The sequence below is a fragment of the Trachurus trachurus genome (assembly GCF_905171665.1).
Source record: "Trachurus trachurus genome assembly, chromosome: 8".
In the NCBI taxonomy this organism is placed as follows: Eukaryota; Metazoa; Chordata; class Actinopteri; order Carangiformes; family Carangidae; genus Trachurus; species Trachurus trachurus.
In genome coordinates this window covers 26,997,269-27,021,289 of record NC_139905.1, presented here as the reverse complement: position 1 = coordinate 27,021,289, position 24,021 = coordinate 26,997,269, and the positions used below count along the sequence as shown (strand labels likewise).

The window sequence follows — 24,021 nt, the reverse complement described above, 5'->3', positions numbered from 1 at the left end:
ATAGTTGCAATCCTTCCATTTAGATGTTAATTAAATCGGAATTGTGAAAGTCAACTGTGTCCTGAAATACTCAGAGGCTTCCCACTGTGTTACTCTTGAGACACACACACATACAAGAACACGCACACATACACACACACTGTTCTATTTCAGTATTCCCTTCTTCGGGCTATATGGAGCTTTGCAACGTCTCTGTGTGGACGATTGTGTGTGTGTGTGTGTGTGTGTACCCAGCATGCTCTGTGACTCAGAAAACGCAGAGGGGAGGGGTCAGGGCATGAGGCAGCACTCGCAAAAACACGTGCGTGCTCAATGGTCGCTCTGCGCTGCTGTGTGCACACACACACACGCACATGCGCACAAACACAAAGCAACAATCCCCTGTTGATGCCACATATTGAGGCGTCCTGAGCTGTCCTCTGCTTTCTGTGCCTCCATCTGCCCTCGCTGCTCCTAATCCAGCTCTCTCCACTCCACTAATCCACACACACACACGCACACACACACACGCACGTATAACTGCATAAACATGAACATAAACTCACAAACATCTCTGCGGGCAAAGAAGAGATTGATACACCTTCACACGCACATACAGTATACATGCATGTTCAATAATACAATCCCATCTGCTCACACACAACTACACACTCCCACATGCGCATGCACATGCACACACACACACACACACACACACACTAGACAGACCTCTGCCAAAGCCTAATTATCTCCGCAGGTAGATGATACTTTGACATTGTGCCGGCCACATGGCACACTACATGCACGGGGGTTACCATGGTGATGGTTATAACAAAGGTCAAGTTGTCATCAAAGTCAATGCCATCTCGCTCCGCTAGAAGCAAGACTACGGTGGCCCTGAGGTGCAAATCACAACAGCAAAAGAGAAAACACAACACAAAAAGAGAAAATACAACGACAAATTATTAAACACAACAACAAAACAGAAAACACAACGACATTAACCAAACCGGAAAAGTAATTTGTTGTTGTGTTTTCTGATTTGCTGTTGTGATTTGCACCTCAGGGCCACCGTACATGTATGTTTGTGCACACAGCGCGTTTCGCTATGAGGAGAAGACACTTTGGCCTGAAGACGATGCGAGGAGTAAGCTTATAATTTCCCACGGCGCCGCTGCCTTCGTCGGTTTCTGAGGTTTTGGAGGAAAAAGGAGTTCAGCACGCCAGCGTGAAAACACGGTGGGATAAACAACTGTAGAACTGAGGCCGAGCTTGGAGAGGAATAAGTATGTGGTTCTCTCACTGTTTCAACAAAAGATTCTTAAAAAATCTGTAAAAACAACAACAGCTCTGCAGCTGCATTCTTTCACACCATCTGTGGGATATGGATATACAACCCAGCATCACTATCATCAGCAATGAGCCCTGTTTAAAGACCCTGAGGAGTTTGCTTTTGGTTATAAAAGAGTCTCATATTAATGTGGATGAATCTACGTTACCAACACTTGTTAATGGCTCCATTTTCAATAAATATATAGTTTTGTCTTTATATTTATTTTGATATTATTATTAGTGGTCGACTCGCCCAGCATTCATGGGAATAACGCCGCCGGATCGCTAGTTGGCATCGTTTATGGTCGGAACTACGACGGTATCTGATCGTCTTCCAACCTCTGACTTTCGTTCTTCATTAATGACAACATTCTTTGCAAAAGTTTTCACTTTCGTCCGTCTTGCTCAAGTCCAAGAATTTCACCGTGCGCGCGGAGGCTCATGGGAAATGTAGTGTGAAAACACTCCCGCTTTACGAAAAGTTCTCGTGGTCACTTTAACATTGTTAAAGAGATAGTTCAACATTTTGGCAAATTGGCCCATTGCCATAATCCCTATATCAGGCATAGCAGTAGGTTCGTTACCTTTATTTGTCGGTGTAAGCTGCAGCTCATGGCTCTGCTCCACCGTTCTAAAAATAGCTTGCACCGATAAATAAAGGTAACGAACCTACTGCTATGACTATAGGGATTATGGCAATGGGCCAATTTGCCAAAATGTTGAACTATCCCTTTAACATGTCCATGTGATGCATTTCATATCATGTACTGTATTTCTTATCAGTGATGGGAATAACGGCGTTATAAAACAACGGCATTACTACTTTTTTCAGTGACGAGTAATCAAAAAAGTTACAGTTTCCCCCATTATAACGCCGTTACTGTTACTGACAATAAAATGCACCGTTATTTGACTCAAAAAGTCCCGTCACAAAATAATACACCTGTTGAAGTGTACAGTATATACACTTTTTTTTCAGTTCATCAACTAGTCGGAAAAAAGCTGTTTATCTGGAATTAACCAACTCACTCAGTATCCCTCTGTGTGAAGGAATACTGAGTGAGTTGGCTAGTTCCTGATGAACAGGAGCTTTGGGTTATGGTTCAGGGGTTGGGGGTGTGAGTCCAAGTAATTTGCATATCTAGCCATTTTTACAGTAGTTATTTTTCCTGGTTATTAGTTACTTTTATAATGTGATAATTCAGTTACTAACTCAGTTGCTTTTTAGGGAAAGTAACTACAGTACTACGACTTATTTCTAAAAGTAACTTGCCCAACACTGATTTTTATATAATACAAAGTAAGTTATGAGCAAAATAATCAGTCAGACACTCAGGAGTTCATACATGGCAAACTAAGTCACCCACTGTGGGAAAACCAGAGAAAGAAAGAAACAGCACAACCAGCAGGACTGTGTCGGCTGCTGCCAGTTACCAGGTAACAAACCACACAGACAGACACGATGCTAACTATACTAACTGCTCTGATACAAGCCACCGACCTTGGTCCCAGTGAACTCCCCAGTCCTCAGCTGAACAGACAGCCTGTGTCTGAGCCTCTGTGTCTGTTGATGCCCTCTGTCCTCTCACCTATTGACCTGGAGCCAGCAGGTGGTGGGCGGGGCTTATGGCCTGATCCTGGTTTCTCAACGAGGAAGTAGGAGCAGATGAGCCTTAGCGCCGTTTTCCTTTTTGACTTTTTATGTTTTTTTTCCTACATTGTAAAAAAGCTGAAGGGTAGCTTCATTTGCCTGTGCCTTTTAAGTTACTACCTTGTTGACGTTGTTGACGATGTTTGTTGTTGTATTACCCGATGACTGACTGAATAAAGACTGAATCAATTAATCAATGATCAATATGTGAAAGCTAAGTCAAACAAGACATCAATCATAACAGATTATTCTTAAAATATATTTTTAGGGCTTAAATGGCGTAAAACAATGGAGAACTGTGAGGCCCAAAGAGAAATCACTTCTTATTCTTTCTTTATTCACTTCTTATTCTTTCTTTATGATCTTATTCATTATTTTTTGTTTTGTATTATTCATTTATGTATGTATTTTTATTTATTTTTCCTTATTTCCTTATATTTACTGTTTAATCTCTTACTTTTTAACTTATTTTTCATTATTGTTCAATTATTTTCCTATGTTATTGTTTTTAAACCGTAACAAATTTGATCTTTGAATATGTTGGGTGAGGTTTTCATATAAGCCCTCCTGGGTTTCATACCTCCCCTTTGCACATCCCAGTAATGTTGATTGTTCATGTTGTTTTTTATATGATATTGTTTGTGCTAAATAAATAAAAATAAATAAATAAATAAAATCAACATCCAATCTAAACCATTGGAGAAGCATTAGCCTATTTCTTATACAGATTCATGTCTAAATAATAAATCTTGTGTATCTGGGGGGGAAAAACACCTTCCTAAGATTATTGCAATTGCAAACTATTAGTTCACAGAACCTGCACTGATGTGTGTCTTAGGTGATCTGCTCATTGGCCAGCCTCCATACCAACACTCATCACTACGACTGATTTATTGAATCATTTCAACTGGGTCAATAAAGTAAATAATGTGTTTATTTATAACATAGAGCAGAGAGGTGAGATCTGAACACAAGTTGAACTTAAAATGCATGTGAAGATGCACACCAGGTAAGAGGAGGACGTCAGGCCTCAGTCGCTGCTCTCGCCTGCAGGTGCTAACTGGCTAAATGTGATAACTGTTGCTGAAGAGGGCGGAGCTGTATGATGAGCTGAAGAATACAAAGTGACACCATGTGTCATAAACTACAAGTCTTACTGAGGAAAATGCATTTTGCATTTTGAAACAAACACAGACCTTTGAAAAAGGTTTTACTGTGTAACAAAATATGTTCTTTAATACTGGACTATAGTGGGTCAAGTTCAGCCGAAGCTTCGTCCCCTCTGCTATAACAGAACTAAATAGATTGCGTCGCTAAATGTGTGTTCCTGTTTAATGTGTATGGGTGGGTAATGTAATGTATGTATTTATGTATCTTGAGGTTGTGTGTTGCGTACGGGGGTGAAAACAAGTTTCCTTGCAAAGGACAAATAAAGCTGAATCTGAATCTGAATCTGAATTTGAGGGTTAGGGTTATTATAATAATGTGTTTAGTTTGGATAATTTCACAAATTACATTATGGGTAGGCTCAGGGGTCGCGTTAACCGGATATTTTCCGTCATTGACCGTTTTTTTAAAACGATGACGGAAAAATTTTGAGGCCATCCGTCATTTTGACAGATTGCAATTCACACCCATGGCCGTCTGGCCATGTGCATTTGTTTACAATGAAGCCGGCGGATAATCAATACATGGAGCGGTGGATAACGATATAAAACATATACAATGTCACAAAGTCACTACGGTGAGAATTAGATTTAAAAAAAAAACTAACAGCTGGCTGGTGCGCTCAGTAGAAAACGCTGTAGTACCTCCTCTAGGCCTGTGTGGCGCTGTTAGTGCTGCCACACATAAACACTAACAACAGAGAAGAAGACAGAAAGCTTCCCCGCAGTATTCAAACTCCTTCAAGTGGATTAAATGTTGATGGGAGTCGTGTCAGTGCAAATATGACGGTCGATAATGATTTAACGGGCGAGATTTAGCTGCAGTGTCCGAGGGACCGACAGTAGTCAGCTGTTAAGTTACGTAGCTGTAGCTACACAGCGGTGTGTCTCGGTACAGGTAGAGCGGTGGGGGCAGGACATCACCGTTTCACACACTCGCCGCATACAACTCTTCCAAAGGTAACGCTAAGCCTTCTTTTAATGTATTTTGCCCGCCGTGGCATTGTTTATTATAACACGTAAAGATGAGTGGGGTTTGGTCCTGTCTGAATTTGTGCTGCATCTGGCTGTGTGGTCTATAGCTTCAGTTGTTTCAGTGATGCGCAGTGGCTGCGTGCGTGTGTGCGTAAAAGAGAAATGAGAGGCACAGAGAGGGAGAGAGAGAGCTAACGCCAGTCCACTATGCGATGCCTATGTGAAAACGTGCTCCTTTGGATGTTTTGGTATAACACATGGGTTAGCATGTTGATTGTTGACAGAAAACTGATGTCATCATCAGGTATTCAAGTTGTATTTAGATGTTGAGTGGCAGAAAGTGACCCCGCATTCACTGATGACCCACAGTTAGATGTGCTCTGACGCCGACTCTGCTCCGGAGCATTCTCTGTTCAATTTGTTTGGACTTGATATGAATTAAACATGAATTAAAATTGAATGCTATTGAATATGGCATTATTATCATTTAAAAAAAAATTAAAGTGACCGGTAAAAATAGATTATGACGGAATTTTTATGACCCCGTCAGTCAAAATGACCGGCGACGAAAAAGTCTAGCGCAACCTCTGGGTAGGCTATTTGTTAATTACTTATTCAATATCAAAGCCTTTTTTTCTTGCCCTTAGCTCAGTATGTTATTCTTATGTTTAGTTCATTTTTTGTGTGTAGCCATCATTTTATTTATCATAGTTTCAAACTGACATTATTTTACTGTTCATGCCATTTGTGATGTTAATATTCACAAATGTTTTATTTATAGGGAAAACAAACAATCATCTATTAATTCATAAAAGGGAAATATTTACTTTTCAACACTCAAATCATGGGCGGATCAAAAATGAGATCTAACTTGATCACTGTTTGCGTTTGCTTCTTCAAAGGCTCTGAACTCAGACTGTGAATCTAATGAAGCAGCGAGGGCAGAGCGAGGGTGTATATGCGTGTGATGATGTGTGATGTGTGTGTGTGTGTGTGTGTGTGTGTGTCTGCACGTGCTGCAGAAACAGAGAGGGCACAGATGGCAGCGTGATGGAGAGCTCGTCCCCGTTACCTCTCTGAGTAATGCATTAAATACACCGTACCCCTGCCCCCACCCATCCCTCACCTATTATTAGTCACATTATATTCCTCCTCTCATTAAAGCTCCATAATGAATCCTTACTTATGCAAGAACGGTTGCGTTGTGAGGAAGGTGAGAGCAAATTATTCAAACATGCACTTTGAACAAAAATAAGTTGTTGATGTACCTCTCCATCTTTCATCCATCCATCAATCCATCCATCTCTCTGTGCCTGCAGCTATTCTTTCATCTGTCACTTCTGTCAAATCACTGTTAATCTGTGCTTTCCTTTCATGTTTACATCAAAGACGAACACGAGCGCGCGCGCACACACACACACACACACACACACACACGCACACACGCAGAGGCAGTAAAATCCATCACATTCCATTCAACACACACACACACACACACACACACAGGCCCACTCACCCTTTCTCCTCCCCCTCCGAGGAGTTGCTATCCTGCTTGTTGGACATTGGCTCCATTTGGCCTCGGTACCGTCCGGCAGCCAATCACGGGACAACGAGGCGGACCCCGACCTCGCCAGCCTGCTCAGCATTCGCCGGCGGCCCCGTCAGTAGACGGCCATCTGAGAACCCCGGCGGTGACTGGCTGAGAGGAGCGCGGTGGGCGAGACGTCGGCTGGAGCAGCAACAGCAGGCTGCAGGGGCAGAGCAGGAGACAGACACACAGTGACGTTAACATTATAATTTTAACACACACGATTATGTAACAATGCAGATGTAGTTTCTATGCTTAGTTGACAGACAGAACACACAGAGCAGGGCTGTCAGTCATCTGTAACGGTCTTTATTTACTTCAGCTCCAGAGTCTAATAGACTTTTATCACAGGCAGGTCCAACATGTAGAGTTGGTCATGGTTGTTGGTACGAAGCCTCGATGTTGATCCCTCTCTGCTAACTGTGTTGTATGTTCAGCCATTCCTCTGCCTCCTTTAGCAATAATGAGACATGTAATTAAAGTAACGTATTTTCTGTGAAGGAGGTGAGGCTCAGTGTAGTGGAAGTGCTCCTCTGCTTCCCTGCAGTCCTTAAGTGAATGGGGAAACTAGAGGAGCTAGAGGGACAACTGCTGCTCAGCACTGAGGAGAACCATCAGTCAGTCAGTCAGTGTTAGTGATAATAGGGCTGGCCCGACTGTTGGTGGTGGTCCATCCAGAAAGAGTCTGTGGCAACACTAGTACATAACTCAGGCTTCTGTCGTTTTTTCTTTTACAATATTACCATGTTAACATTTTGTGGGTGTAGCCTACTTTCAACAGTGTTCATCTTCTTAGTATCTGAATGCTGATTGGTAAATGACTAAACTAAGAGGACATGTATTTATGTCATATGTTTCAGTCGTTGTCATAGTTGCGGTAAATACATGGATTTATTAACGCTGGCTTTTGACACGGATGTCTATTTGTGTGATATCCATTGTTAAAAGCTTGTGTGATGATTCATGCGTTTTACAGATTTTCATTGAAAAAACAAATCCATGCATTTACCGCGGCTACCGAAACCATGGAAACGTAAACATAAAAGCAAAACCGGCTTACACTTTTGACATTCGGAAAAAGGTGGATAGGGAGCGGCTAGTAGCTAAAGCTAAGCTAACGCTAACTGTATTTAACAAGCAGCAGCTCTGGTGGTGACAACAGACTGGAAACACAACTGAACTCGACAAACCCACAGCATCACGTCTGCACCGGAAACATTACACTACCGGCTGACCGTTAGTTAGCATTAGCATTAGCACGATTCCATTTTCTCCACAGAGCTATCACGATCTGGCTCCCCTGAGCTCCGCCTCACGTGGCATCAACGTACTAATGCTGTTGGCGCAGAGATCATTTCATGTTCACGTTGCCAACTTAATCAGATGTAACCAGATGTAAATATTTATATATTTTGGACCCGTCAAAATATATAAAACAATTATTCCACTTTAAATTCTTTTTTCAGTAAAATGAATAGGCTACTTTTATTCTGCACCCCTCTAGATGTTTTGTGGATGTATTATTTTTGAAAAATGTATCGTTTTGAAAAAGTTGTAGCTATGACCTTTAATTATTTGGTATCTATCTACTCAGTTATACAAGTTTTTTTTAACTGAAGTTTAAGTTCTTCATCCTCCGTACATCTGGCCAGGAGGCTGAGATGCACAGTGCTCAGTGGGAACTCAAACACTCACCAGGCTTAGCTCAGTGTTTGCAGGAGATGAAGAAGCTCAGTATGTTTGATGGTTTTCCTGGGTTTGTGGACAGACTTCAAAATTCAGTTGATAAGGACTGGACACCTGGCTGTCATGGCAGCCAAGTAAGAATTATAGAAGATGGGTTTTTGTATTTATAGATGCTGTTTACCTTCAAACAGCTGTGTAGGGATTTCTTCAGTTTAGACTGAGAAATATTTTTCACATGCTAAAATCTGCTTCTGCCAAGATGAAACTTAAAATTACAAGACTCCAGGGGTCAGACCCTCTAATGTGATCCATCTTCTAATTTCCTTGTTAAATGGTTAAAGCAGACCTCACAGAGCCACGCGGCCTTTGAGTTGACTGCTCTCTGGTCACCACTACAATCCTGGATCTATTGGAGGAAACTGACTCCGGCCAAATCTAATTTACTATAAGCTACTTACAAGTCCTCTGAAAGGAATTCAGGATAAATTGTACTCAACAATTTTCATGTTGTTTTGTCAGCTTGTTATTTCCCTCCGTGTGGCTGAAGTTCACAGTTAGAGCGCGCAGACAGGCCTACAGTACGCACTCGTGGTAAAGTTTAGACTTCTCCGCTGAATTGTAGTGGTTTCAATACGGGCTCACTTTCAACTGTGAAAGAAAAGAACACTTCTGCTCTCACTTTGCAGCATTCTATGAATGATTAATAAATGGCTCGTTTATGAATGAATGGATAAATAGGCTCAAAGGGAGAAGGTTGAGTGTTGGAGTCGGAAAATAAAGGGGGAGGTCAGATCCAGCTGTCTGATATATACTGTCTTGGCTCACACATCACATTTCATAGAGGTGATAGCTGACACTTGATGATGTTTGGCAGCGTGTGCTGGTCTGTCGGTTGGTCAGTCTCTTGGTCTTTTGATTGGAGCACTTCATTATCTTTACAACTATTGAATAGACAACACATTCACTTTTGTCACTTGGTTCCCATTCATGTTCTCCAGAGGATATCGACTTTGGCGCTCCCAAAACATTTCCTACAGTACAACCATGACATGTAGTGAAGTCATTGATAAGAATCTCTTTATAACAGGTTTTTCAACCTTGGGGTCGGGACCCCATGTGGGGCCGCCTGGAATTCAAATGGGGTCGCCTTAAATGTCTAGTAATTGATTTAAAAAAAAATGATAAAAATATTATTTTAACTAATTATTATTCTTTTTAAAATTATGATTAAAAACACCACACACAATGGGTCACGAGTCAAAAAAGGTTGGGAACCACTGTTTTTTAATATCTTCTTTCAATCACTGTAGATTCTTGTCTGGATACACTAGAAATATTTTGGAAAGAAACACTGAATGTAAAGAGAAAAGCATCGTCATTCAGGTTTGTAAAAATCACTTTCCCATTGACTGGCTCTGACATCACATGTACAAACCGCCGGGGGACTTTGAAGTACGTCTCCTTTGTTGTTCAAGTGGTTGGATGGAACTGAGTCACACGCTTAAAAGTGAATAGATATAATCTTCAAGATTGATATCAAACAGCCATTGTTAATAATTATTCAATGGTTCAGCCAGTGGATGTATTTCCTGAGTGGTTTTCTGGTCGCTGTGGTTTTAACCCTATCTGTCACACATCATTCGCAAATGATAGAAAGGTGAAAAGCAATGTTATTTCTTGCTCTGATTCAGTATAGCTCCCTGACAGCAGTGGCATGCACAGACTTTTTGAAGGGCAGGGGCGAAAAGAAAAAAAAGGGCACTTCCAACGCGTCCACGCCACTGAAGAGGACACTGTAGCACCCATTTTGGCTCCCAAGAGGCCACTTTAGCACGTGTTTTGGCTCCCGAGTGGGAACTTTAGAACGTGTTTTCCATCAATTGGGCCACTGCCCCCCCCCTGTGCAAACCACTGCTCCAGCTAACTGAGTATGAATCACATTTCATCTACGTATGTAATCTACAGCACGGAGGGGGGCACCACTACTGCCAAACACATGTGGGTCAGGCCAATAACCTATTGCACACCTGTTGTCTTTAGGTGCTCTTACATTACAAACAAGTGACCTATCTTTCCAATCCCACATCAATAACATTACGCAGTCTGCATACTTCCCCCCCCCCCCCCCATACCACTGCTGTCCTTGTTCACAGCCTTGTCTCTTCTTGCCTGGACTATTGCAACTCCCTCCTCTTTGGTCTCACTCACAAATCCCCCACTGGTTCACTGGAGTTCAGGCCTCCATCCACCGCGTCGATCACGGATAAATTCCACACTATAGCTTTAATAGTGGACTCAATTAAATACTTGGAAATTCAAAATTCCAACCCTGGACCATTACTGGAGGGTATCAGAATAGATTTTTAGAGGAAGTTTTCCAAAAGGTCTATACATATTTTCAACCTTTAACCTTAAATAACTTTATTTGTCAAAAATAAGTTAGTGAATGCGGTCACTTTCCCGATATAGGATTTAGTGCCTACAGGAGTATGAGGCTGATGCCAACGCCTATATTTCAGGGTATATGAATAACAGCTCAGCTACTAAATAACTCACAAGCAGTGCCAGCCAGGAGCAGCTACATGCCCCGTCCCTGCCATACCACGTGCAGGACTTAACGCTGCATTACACTGTCATTTAATACTACATCAATGTCCAGCAGACCACACCTGACCAGTCCATCAAAGACTCTGTTAAAAACAACACGGCAGTGGCTCCATTATCAATATTTGTCTTCACACCACGGTGGAAGCTGGACTGGGACTGGCTGCAGGGTCTCTGACATCCTCATTAATGAAATCTAATCAAATCAAAGACAGCACAACATGTTGGCTCTCATCAGACAGGCTGTTAACACTTGTTAGACCAGAGCTGTTGTCCCAAAGTTTGACAATAAAAAATAAATACTTTTTTTTTTTTTAAAGCGCTCCCGGTTATTAATCATTATTAACCGTGTCATGTTTCAGTGACTGCAGGCTCCAGAGTAGATTATCCTGCTGACAGCATGGACACTTGCCAGAGATTAAAATATTACTGTCTATTCATAGTTTGAGGCAACATTGATGGTGTTTTTGGAGAGGCAGTTACACCGACCAGTTCACCTGCTGTTACTTTCTGCTATAACACGATGATGAAACTACATTGTGATTAAACTAATATCAAACTTTGCTTTTCACTCTAAACCCACGACCCCGTTCCACCTCTGCTGTGGAGCATGTAACTGAAAAGCACCAGACGAGGGCACCAGAGTCACCACCACACAGGTGCTGTGGGTATAAATATGACCTGAGCTGACCTGGTTCCAGCACAAGGCCTTCCACAACATATCATATCATATCATATCATGTCACATCCATCTAAATATACACACAAGCATTGATGCGTATATTTGTATTTATACAGCTATGTACTCTATGTGTATGAGTTATAGTGCTGTGGTGTTCAGGTTCAGGGTTCAAAGAGTTTGAAGGGCGATGTGAATGGAGCAGAGAGCAGAGGGGTCGTCAGGGTGGAAATGTGGCAGAACAACATGTTCACCTCCGGCCAGTGGAAACAGTTGAAAGATGCACAATCACATTTAGCTACGCATTTTGTATATTTTTTTCATATTGCATTTTTTGTTACCTTGTACAGTATGCTACAAATGCTACTACAACAACTAAATTTTTCTTATTTTAGCAGTCATGTCGTATTATATAGCAGCTGCAAACCACCATATATATATATATATATATATATATATATATATATATATATATATATATATATATATATATATATATATATATATATATATATATATATATATGTGTGTGTGTGTGTGTGTGTGTGTGTGTGTGTGTGTGTGTGTGTGTGTGTGTGTGTGTGTGTGTGTGTAAATATCTGACTCAGGTTCACCACACCAAGTGCGATGTGAATGGAGCAGAGACCAGAGGGGTCGTCAGGGTGGAAAACATCTCAAGCACTTGTCTTGTTTTTAACCATTAGTCCATAAACAGATAAATACATACTGAAGAAACCATAGAAACAACTTTGATAATCAACCATTTATATATTTGTCAAGCAAAAATAAGAATGAAAACACAAAATTTGCACATTTTCATTGTAATCATTTGCCGAAATATCTTTGACCTCAACATTTAGACAAGTCTCCTTGGATTGTGAGAAGTTGTGGCATGGTATTTCACTATTTAACATTTTATAGACTCCATGGTTAATTGACTTGTAATTAAAAGCAACAACAAACAACAAGAATCTGACAGGTAAATATCAGATCTATCAACAGTAAGAAGTAATAGTGAAAAATGTTGGTTTGAACCAACCCTTAGTTAGTTCAGGAGCTTAGTGGCTGAGAAAGGAGCAACCTCAGCACTCTACATGCTTGTAGGTTTGATTGTTTGGCTTCAGTCGGTTTATGGGACCAATTAATATTAAAACAAACAAACAACAACAACAAAAAAACCCCCAGCCTTTTTACAGTTTCTTTTTTTAGATTCTTAATTTACCCAATGAAAAAGCAGCTGAGCTCCACATCTCCAGATGTGACAGTAGATGGCATCAGAGTGTGAGAGATCAGATGGACCTCACACTGTTGTGATACACTGACAGCCCATTTACAGCACTGGAGCTGTTATGCAAACGCACTCCCCACTCCCCCACATCAAGAAGTTAAATATCAGATATGTGAGATTGCATCTCTGAATTTAATGACATCAGTTTTTGTCAGAGTTCCCTTTACTCACAGTGATATCTCAAGTGAAGTGAAGTTCAAACAGTAAATAAGACAAAACAGATTTGATTAACATATCAGCAAAAAATATTAAATACATGCACTTGTTTATTTAATCAGGGTTCCCAGTTTTTTCTTGATTCATCCCCAGTCCCATTCATGCTTTGGAGAAGTGTTCTTTTCGACAATGGTACCTTATTTTGTAAATGTAATCAGTTTGTTTCTATGTTTATTCCTCTCTTTCATTCTCTCTCCCAGAAATTTGATTTAAAAATGTGCAGTGTATGGCTCTAATTTATTAAATAATCTCTCGAAATTATGACAAATTTATCATAGAACAGCACAAATATGTTTTTTTTGGAAACTTAGAAGGGTCTGAAAAAGTCAAATAGAGCTCTGGTCGCTGTGATAAATAATTTTCCAGGACAATTCAAGCTTTTCCAGGACATTTGACTTTTTTTCTCATTTTCCATGTGTTTTCCATGACATGTTTTCCAGATTTTCCAGGACGCATGGGAACCCTGTTAATGAGTAAAAATGGCAAGTTTATTACTTTAAAGTATCATGTGTGAAAAGTGAAGGGGTCTGAATACTTATGAGTGGGGATGCAGCCATCCAGCTAATAACTAATACCTGGGTTTAGCGTATTGGCCGTATACCCGATACTGATCCAATAACACTGTTGACATTTGAACCTGTAAACCTTGCCATGTGTAAGTCAGTGAAGGCACCATGGCGCTACTTAAACATTACTTCCCTAACTTTGTAAAACATTGCTGCTCTCCGATACCTGATGTAGCTATTTAACCAATATCTGGGCCGATATCCGATCTTAATATTGGACCAGTGCACCCTAACTTATGAGCAACTGTTTAATAGTCGGTCTTGTATTTGGAGGTCTGGTTCTTTGTGGTGAGGTTTTGAAACTTCTTATGATCTGGGTCAGAAAACTTTCTAAATCCACTGAGAGACAGATATTGTAAGTTAAACAGTATGAACAATATGTACATAAGTACAAACTAGATAAACACACAATCTGAATATGAATACTTGTTTAGTGTGTGTTGGGTGTTTTGTTCTTTTGTCATATCTTTCTTGTGTATTGTGTTCTCTGATACAATTACACGTAGCCTACTGTAGAGTGTTAGTATGGAGGCTGCATGTGTGGAAACACTGCACGACACAAAGACTCAGCAATCACTCAGCGGTAAGATACAAACACTGAAGTAGTTACATTAAAGGGACATTGTGTAATTTCTCCTGTTATCTATTCACAAAAATCGATTATTTTGTTCAAAAGTATGTTTTTCATTAATCAGTAATCCCCCCCATCAACAAACTGAAGTGTTCCTTTCAGCTCTGAATGAGCCGTTCATATCATTCATATCTACATGGAGCGGGTAAGCTCGGTGCTGGCTGCCATGTGGTGTCGCCATGTTTTTACGTTCAGTGGCAGCGTGACGGTAGGAAACCACGGAAACTCAGCGGAGACACCGGAGCTGTCGGCTCAGATCGAGGTGGCGTCTGTGAAAAGTCACCGTGGTAACGCAGTGAGGAGGAATGGAGCGTTACACTGATGCTGCATTCACCTGCAGTCGGGCAGACGGCCGTCGGTAACAAACCAGATGTCATTTTAGTCACAGAAGTGGAGAGAAAGCCGGTAAAACAATACCACATCGCCATGACAACATATTGTCACGTGTATTGTTTTGCCTCGTGCTGACGGACCACTTGTTTACATAGAGGCTGGTTTACGGCTGTTGTCCGTCTGCCGTCTGCCCAATTTCACGTGAATGCAGCATGAAAAATACGATTGAGTTGCTTGCGATATACAACTGCAACGCTAGATGAGAGTAATTCCTACACAATGTACCTTTAACAGTGAGCTTTAGAACAACTTTTAAAATATGAGATTTGTATTCATTTGTGTTGTTTCTTTTGTTTCCATTATAGTTTCTTTTAATTATTATTTCTTGCCGTATTAGTCCAGCTGGTAGTATGTTGAAAAAATGGTAAATAAAATGACTTTTACAAGGTAACAGGTGCTGAGACACACACACACACACACACACACACACACACACACACACACACACGGTGTAAAGATCATATAGGCCAATGGGCCAGTGACAACATACTGATCAATGTACTGTGCTTTATCTACAGACAGATCAGTACATACACTCAGCTGTGCACATACTGTACCAGTCTGTGTGGAAACTTGGCAAACACACACACACACACACACACACACACACACACACACACACACACACACACACACACACACACACACACACACAGAGTCTCTAGGTCACTTGCAGAATAAGCAGTGTGCAAAAACACACACTTTTATGGACCAACACAGGAACAGGCTTGTGTCTCAGAGTGGGGACCTTCTGCATGACGTCGGAGCTGATTAGATGAAAACGAGAAGCAGCGCAGCATGATCAGAGATGACTGTGTGCTCCCTCCCTGCGGCTCTTCCTTTCCCCCAAATCACCCCCCATCTCTCTCTCTCTCTTTCCCCCGCTCCCTCGCTCACACTCTCTCTCTATAATCACTGCCGAGGCAAAGAGAGAGAACAGCAGCAGAATAAAAGGAGGTGCAGCGAAGAAGCTGGAGAAACACTGACTGTGTCTCGCTCAACAGAAACTCACTACATCTATAAATAAATGCACTGTTCTGGTTCCATGATAAAACTCATAACACAACAACAAGCAGGATACCTTTTGCCAGAGAAGCCATAAACATTTTTAACATCACGACACTACGCCAACTCAAAAGGCACAAAAAACCTCTTTCCTCTGCACACTTTGCATCCATGAAAAAAAGCTGATTATTTATCAAAATCAAGATACATTTTATTGCATTGCATTATTATTTTTTCTAAACGCAATGGAAAAGAAGAAAAAAGGGTAAATTCAGACCAGTCACAGGTATTCCTTGAAAAATAAGTTTGGAATACAGAAAAAATGTGAACATTAACTTCATTAATCAATTGTCATTGTCAATACAGCACTTTATTAATTTTAATGTTAAATTTAACTTGTGTAATTGTTTAATCTGAATTTTGCAGCTGTGTTTATTTATTCATGGTACCTATTCACTGTATTATCCACTGTATTTGTATTACTGCATTTATTGTATTCAGTATATTTTATCCTATTCTAAAGCCTGACCAGGGACAAAGACTGCAAATTAGCTGAAGCTAAACGTCTTATATGCATCGCATTTTCCATTTTTTGTGGCAATGTTGTATGTATTATCCCCGTTAAATAAACATAAAAAAAGAAAAAAAGAATAATAATAAAATAGATAAATAATAATAATAAAGGCGACTACTTAGCAGTAAGGTGACCCATAAAGTTATCCCAACATCCTGATGTATCAAGATGTATTTTAGACTTCCTTGTCACTATACGGTAAATTCAGATTTCCATTTTCCTGAGCCTTTCTTGTAAAAACCTTTGTGTAAACAGCTTATATGTTTATTTGTGATTTGTGATTCATGTTCTACAGTCGACAGCTCTGGGAAAGCCACTAAAGGGCCTAACCTCTGAATGAACTTTTCATGGTCTGCTGGCTCATTCGCTGTGCTCTGTCACATCATTTCATTTCGAAGCTGCGAAAACATGTACAATGTTGGATTTTACAGAAATACAATAAATGCCCGAAATGTCTTGAGATGGAAAATATTCTCAAAACTCATCATCATCACAATCAGAGACACTGTTGTTGTCCACCGTTCACACTTGACAACAAGTGAAGTTTGCTCATGTAGGGAAACACCGAGTCAGCCATAGCAGAAGCAGCTGATATATGGAAACCTCACAGTTCACGGGGTGCATGTTAAATACTGGGTGCTCCGTGGAATGATCCGGAGCTGTGTCAACATCAGCTGCTGAGCACACCGGGGAAACCGCATCAGCTGCGGAGTGACACCTAGAGCTGAGATGTGAGGGATCAGTAGGCAGGACTTAGTGAGCCAAGCCAGGGTAAAACGATTAGGATATTCTGGGATAAGGTGATTAAACCATTGAAAAAAAAGGTAATAAGTATTGTGCCCCAGCCTGTGTCTTTAACAAGCCCCAGGTCACACAGTGCATGGAAGCACCCGGTCTAAGCCTGCTTGGGTGTGATGTTTACGGCTGTGGTTGTGGCCCTGGGGGGTATCAATGATGCCAACATGCTAACACGCTAATGCTACTGTAAGTAGATTCTCACCATGATGGAGCTCTTAGCGTGCTGCTAACACCGGCAAAGCACTGTAAAAAAAAAAAGAAAAAAAAAAAGTCTTTAAATTATAATGACATATGGGACCTTTAAGATGCATCATCTCAGAACATGGGCGTCTGTACTGTACAGTGTGTTGCGCCAATACATGAAGTAGTTGGCGAGATATTCCTCCTTTGCACTTATGCCCCCGTCTCTGTTCAGTGTCAGAGTGATGTCATTACCCTCTATCTATGTTATATCACTCCTTTGGTGTTTGTCTTGCTTCACCATTCCGCACAGCTGACGCAAACAGAGTGCAAAGAAGGGCTAGCTCTTTAAGATGATCTCTACTCAACGTCCACTTACTGGCCTTTCTGTACACTCCCATACTCTACACCGCCAATCTGCTGTACAGCTGCCAACACTGTGTATCATTTTTTATTCTATTCTTGCAAATGACTGTTCTCCTGAAACAATTTGGCACATACAGAATCTCTCTCTCTCTTTGTTTTTTATATTTTCATGTTTGTTTTATGTCATTTTATATTTCTATATTTTTCTACCACTACCTTGTATGCTACAAATGCTACTACAACAGCCAAATTCCCCATGTGAGGGGTAAATAAACAGTCTAATTTTAGCAGTCATGTCATATTATATAGCGGCTGCACACCACCAAATATATATTTAAGCAATATCTCACTCCAGTCCGTGGTATGCTCATTATACCACGGCTAAGGGGCGTTGTTTGGCCCGACGCGAAGCGGTTACAAATAATGACAATATGAAAGAGGAATACGCAATTTGTTTTATTCAACCAGAAATACATATTATCCAATAAAATAGCCTCACTGTGAAAAAATAGTCCCACCTCTCCAGACATTAGCTCCAAGCTAGCTCTGCATCTCGTCTTTTCTTCGGCTTTTTTTAAACATGTGAATTCAACTACTTTAGTTCATTTTTTAACATCATAAAAACATCAACTGTCTTTTGCTACGGACTGCAACAATCCATTCCAACTTCCATTCATACCAGTCATACGTGCCCATGGATGTATTACGTGCCTGACGCGGAGTGATAGCCTACGCTGTGATAAGGCTTTAGAATAGTAGCCGTGGTATATGCTCATTATACCACGGTTAACAACCAATCAGATCGCCGGATTTCACCTTTCCGTTTTATATAGGCTATATATATATATATATATATATATGCATAGCATCTTGTTATAAAAGCACTGATATATATATAGTGGTGCTTTTATAACATATATAGCTTTGTTTTTTATATTTTCATATATTTGTTTTATATTGTTTTATATTTCTATATTTTTCTACTTTTTTTTTTTTTTTTTTACCTTGTATGCTACAAACGCTGCTACAACAACCAAATGTCCCATGTGTGGGATAAATAAACAGTTATTTTAGCAGTCGTACTATATAGCGGCTGCACACCACCAAATATACCTATATATATTAGTGCTTTTATAACAAGATGCTACCCCTGTGCAACTAGACCTAATGATCGCTCCAGGGTTGATGTTTTCCAAGACTTCCTGGCACCAAAAACACAGCAGCTACAGAGTCGTTAGCGCTGCTCTGATTTGTTCAATGTGTAAATATCTGACTCAGGTTCACCACACCAATTTCATAAGGTGATAAAGAGTCAATATTTCTGGTTTACAAAGCATTTTTTTAATTTTTTTTTATCAAAGCTTATTTTTGACCTTGAAAACATCTGTGTGACAAACAACAAGGTCAACGTAGCATCTCTCTCAGGAGCTTGTCAAGCTCATCTCACGGTCGGCCTGAGACGTGATGTGGTCCGGACTGACAGGTCAGCTCAGCTGGCATTAAAGTGGACTGTTGCCATGGAGCTAATGAGTTCCCTGCGAGCTACATCTGACCCCTATCTTTTATTTTCTTCCTTTTAAACCGTATATTTATTTACATCTAACCTTGTCTGATGACTGACGGTGACTGATGGCTGTTTGTTCTCAGCAGACATCAAAAGCTAAAGTTATCTCTTGGAAACGGAGCGAGCGGATTCCAGAGGTGTACGTGTGACGTCTGTGCAATCTTCTAGACATTAAACACAACAAAGTGGAACATTGTGCCGAGGCGCAGACAGACGGACCCGGGGCAAGAGGGAGATCACACTGAAGTGTTTAAAGTTCATTTTGGAATTATTGCAGCTGTCATCCTATTTATTCGTCCCGTCGCCTCCTCCCTTTGCTCTCCCCCCTTTCCCCTGATGGAATTAGCTCAGTCGCTCTGACACTTTGTTTAAAGAAAAAGTTCCTTCTTCTGCCAAAACTGCTCCGAAACAGTTCGTCTAAATTTACTCGCTAATATTTCAAACTGACACAGAAATGGAAAGAAAAAAAAAACAACAAAACTTAATTCCAAATCCTCGTCCTCCCTCATTTCTTCATCTCTCTCCTCTTTTTTTTCTCCAATCCCTGTTTCGCTCTGTGCCGGCGGCTTCATGTCCTCCTCCGTTCCTCCCTCGCTCCACTTTCATTCTTTTATTTACAGCAATCATCTGCTCTGTGTTCATTGTTTTCCCCGCTCTCATTGACTATGTATGGATGTTGCCTCTCTGCCAGCGACTGAAATTACCGGCTGTGTGTATTGCATGTGTGTGTGTGAGTGTGAGTGGGTGCGCAGTCATGTACGCATTTCTCAGTCTGCATAGGAGCGCGTTTCTGTGACTTTATGTGCATGTGGGTGTCTGCTCACAGCTGCGTATGCACTAATGAGTTAGCATGCCTACAAACGCCCCGGTTTGTATGTGTGTGTGCGCTGCAGAGGGCATCTTGGTGTGTGTGTATGTGTATGAGTGAGAGGGAATTCTCTTTCCCACATTAAAAACATGCCTCTCTCCTCTTCACACATTCACATCTAACTCACCACTTCCCCTCTCTAGGCTCAGCTCTGTTCTTCTGAGGGTTTCACCTGTGCGGTGGTCAGGTGACGGCTGGACAGTGAAAGCAGCAGCTGGATGTTAAAGTGACAGTAAAATGTCTTTTAATTGTACTTGTGGGAGACTGGCTGAGAGGAATACATCTGCCTCATGAATGATCCATGAAGAGAAAGAAATGGGAATGCATGAGAGGTGATTAGGTGATTTGTGAGCAGGAAAGTAATAGTTAAAGGGATAGTTTAACATTTTGGCAAATTGGCCCATTGCCATAATCCCTATAGTCATAGCAGTAGGTTCGTTACCTTTTTTTGTCGGTGCAAGCTATTTTTAGAACGGCGGAGCAGAGCCGCGAGCTGCTTAGAGCTATGCTGTGGAGGCTAATGGGATTTTTTGGTTTCCCTCATCAAACTAATCAAATACACAATCCAACAACTCCAAACGCTCTGGTGGACAAGTTGTGACCTGCACATTCACCACGCTATGAGATAATAACGGAACATTACCAGACAGAGTCGTTTTAACCCTCTTTCTGTCTTCCTGGACCTGGCTCCACCTCCATGTATGAACACAATGGAACACAATTTTAGTCTTCCAGAGAACTCATATCCTACACCTGTCACTATAAATGACACAAACATCGAACAAGTCCTTTCCTACAAATATTTAGGCATCCATGTGGACGCTGCTCTATCATGGAGCGCACACATTGATAATATTTGTAGTAAAATACAGCAACATATTTATTTTCTTAGGAGACTAAGGTCTTTTGGTACTAGTAAGCCTATTCTGTTATTGTTCTTTCAATCTATTGTTCTTAGTGTTATGCAGTATGGAGTCAGTGCATGGTATAGTTGTCTCTCAGTGCAACTTTTGTAGGCTAAACACTTGTAGAATATCAGTTGCTGCCATCCAACAGGAGATATAGAGTCCCTATGGCTAGATTAAATAGACTGAGGAACTCTTTTATTCCTCAATCAGTTAAAATGTTGAATCTGTTGGGCTTGGTAGGGCCTGAATAGCTTACACAAGAAACATTTTAGAAGTAATTCTGACAATAAAAAGTACTCAACTCAACTCAACTAAACAATCTCCGTCCATAATAACAGACCTGACACACACGTCTCATGACCGCGCCCGTACATACATACACACTGCTGGTGTGAAAAACAAGCAGTTTGTCTGCTCTGCAGTTGGTTAGTCAGGTCAAACACCACCAATGTGGAAGAGAAACCAGTTGTAGCAGTAAAATAAAAACAATGCACAGTAACAAATACAACAACACACTAACGCCTGTGGTTTGTTATGCATGTTGTTTACACGACTGGTTGTCACAACTGATTAGACCCAGATATGAAGCTTACTTCACTGTCTCCTAGGTCTCAGTTTCCACCTGTCCTGACTAAAAACCATAGACTGTGAATAAAGATGGCTGTCATAGGTTTCTGTAGAGTGGTTCTGAAGCTCAGAGCGGACTGCTGTCCCACTGTGCCCAACTCCTGACTGATACATTCACTACTGACAAGAAGTTAGGGATATTCAGATTTCCGATGGAATTTCAGAATGCACCTAAAATGCACTGAAACCTTTACAGGTGAACTTAGTTTGACCTTCTCTAAACTTTTGAATGCACATGTCCAACTGTTCAATGTTTCAGTAACATAACATGCTGTTCTCTAACAAGGTGATTAACAGTGTTTCTGCTGAAACTCTGTAGTGGAAAGGGTTGCAAAGTAATGTTAGTGGAAACCCTAGATAGTTTTAACATCAACAAAAAAAAAGAAAAGAAAAAATAATCATTCTGAAAGTGTGGCGGCTTTCATTTTGCCGTGGCGGTGCACCACGATCAACTAGATGTAGCGGAAACCCTGGATTAACCACAAACATCCCAACAAGTATCTGATCCATGAATCCACCACTAATGTTCTGCTTCAATAACAGTTTGTATTGAAACAGTCCTCTTCATCACGTTCACATTCTGACATCATGAGACCAAGACGACACCAAACAGTCCATCAACAGTACCTGGACACAGACTGGAAGAGTCACAGAAAGACACAGAAGTGGACGTCCTCTGGTCACATGACAACTTATTGAGACATGTTTTGTCGTGGTTTACCCACCACTGTTGTTCGCTTTTGTTTCAGATGAAGAAATTGAGATTGAGATGAAGAAATGACCATTCCATACTTCTACTTAAATGCCCTTCATGATATAATATCATCACTATAGCATGAACTTTTTACATTTTCCATTAATTTCACCCGAAAGTCGAATATCCCTAACTTTTTGTGAGTAGTATATCCCATTATTCTGTACCCAGCACCATAAAAAACCAAAGAAGGTAATAAAGTGACTGTACATCTAATTTTACTAACTCAAGTGTTCAGTTCCTCTTTAAGCTGACTCTCAGGACACGTTACTATTGATGGAAACACAAACAGGCTGCTGAGGCTGCTGACCGGCCTTAGTCTAATCCCAGACGTCCGGATGCTTCTGTGCTCAACTGCACAGAAGAAAGGAAGTTAAAAGACTGAGCTCAGATATGACAGGTTTACAAAGGTCTAAACACAGAGGAGGAACAACCTGCATCATACAGATTATTTACATCTTTAACTCTGACTCTTTCTTTGTACTTCGGTTGTACTTTAAGGTCATTTTACTGTCAAACATATGGAAAACCTACTGTCTTATTAGTCTGTTAGTGTCCTTTAGTAGCAAATCCTGCCTTTGAAAAGCTTTGACTTACAAATGTTCAACTCTTCTGTTTAACCAATGACTTGGTTACATTAATCTTGGTTAATTTATTTAAAGGACAATTCCGGGCAAATTCAACTCAGGGCTGTATTTTCCTATCATTTTACATGTAGGTCTAAAAGATGAATGGGAGCGGATGGAAGTTCCGCTGCTTAGGCTGTTTGCAGCTCCCGTTTGTGTCATAAAAACAGGAATATCAACTCTTGACTAGCTAAAAATTGTGGCTTTGAGGGATGTAAACAGCCTATCCGCTCCATTCATCGCTGCCGTGGCGATGCGGGGACAGACACAACTACCGCAAAACAGGAGCAATTAAACTGAAAATCTTCAGATTCCTTCTTTTAGACCTAAAATGATAGGAAAATACAACCCTGAGTTGAAATTTAACATCTGCATTTCCTTGACAGCTGATGAAGTTCACATGATGGACTGAAAAACTAAGACTAAGACTCAGTCACAGTGAGTCAGAGTTAGGATGCGGATGAAAAGCGTGTCCACATGCACCGAGGACAGAAATAACCTGAAGTTGGAGCTGGACTTGAACGCAGCAGACAAAGCGGTGCAACAAACACATTAATGACTATGTAGACAGTTTGGGCCCTAACACAGTTGTACAGTATCTGCATGAAAAGAAACAATCCTCTGAAGACAAAAGCAACAGCCGTCTTCTGTGGAGTTAAAATGTCTTCTATTAAAGGTGCAGGATAAACAAGCTCAAACACACCGAGGCGGAATGAAAGCACAGACTGACCTTCTGAAATCAGAGCTCTCCTCCTCTGTCTCCATCCTGCCTGCCCTCTCCCTGTCTAATGATCAGCCAGTGTGAGGGCAGCCAAGAATGTCTGCCATGGTTGACCTTCCTCTCGCCTCCCCTCTCCTGTTGTTATGTGGATGTGTGAGAATAACTGCACTCCCCCTCATCTCTCCGTCTACTGTTGATGTTATTCATTCAGCAGAAGCCGCTGCAGCTGCATAATTGACCCCGCTGCTGGAAACACGTAGGAACAATCATAATCTG

General features: G+C 40.9%; 1 protein-coding gene across 3 annotated transcripts in view; it reads right to left on the bottom strand.

Annotated features, from left to right (window-relative positions):
- Window positions 1-6,803, bottom strand: part of LOC310990179 (thyroid hormone receptor alpha) — a 44,112-nt gene extending 37,309 nt beyond the window's left edge. For all 3 annotated transcript variants that reach the window (XM_083977452.1, XM_083977451.1, XM_083977453.1), the window contains exon 1: window positions 6,620-6,803. In XM_083977452.1, the coding sequence (XP_083833578.1) occupies window positions 6,620-6,675 (56 nt within the window). In that variant the 5' untranslated portion in view covers window positions 6,676-6,803. The remainder of the gene's footprint in view (window positions 1-6,619) is intronic.
- Window positions 6,804-24,021: the final 17,218 nt, after the last annotated feature.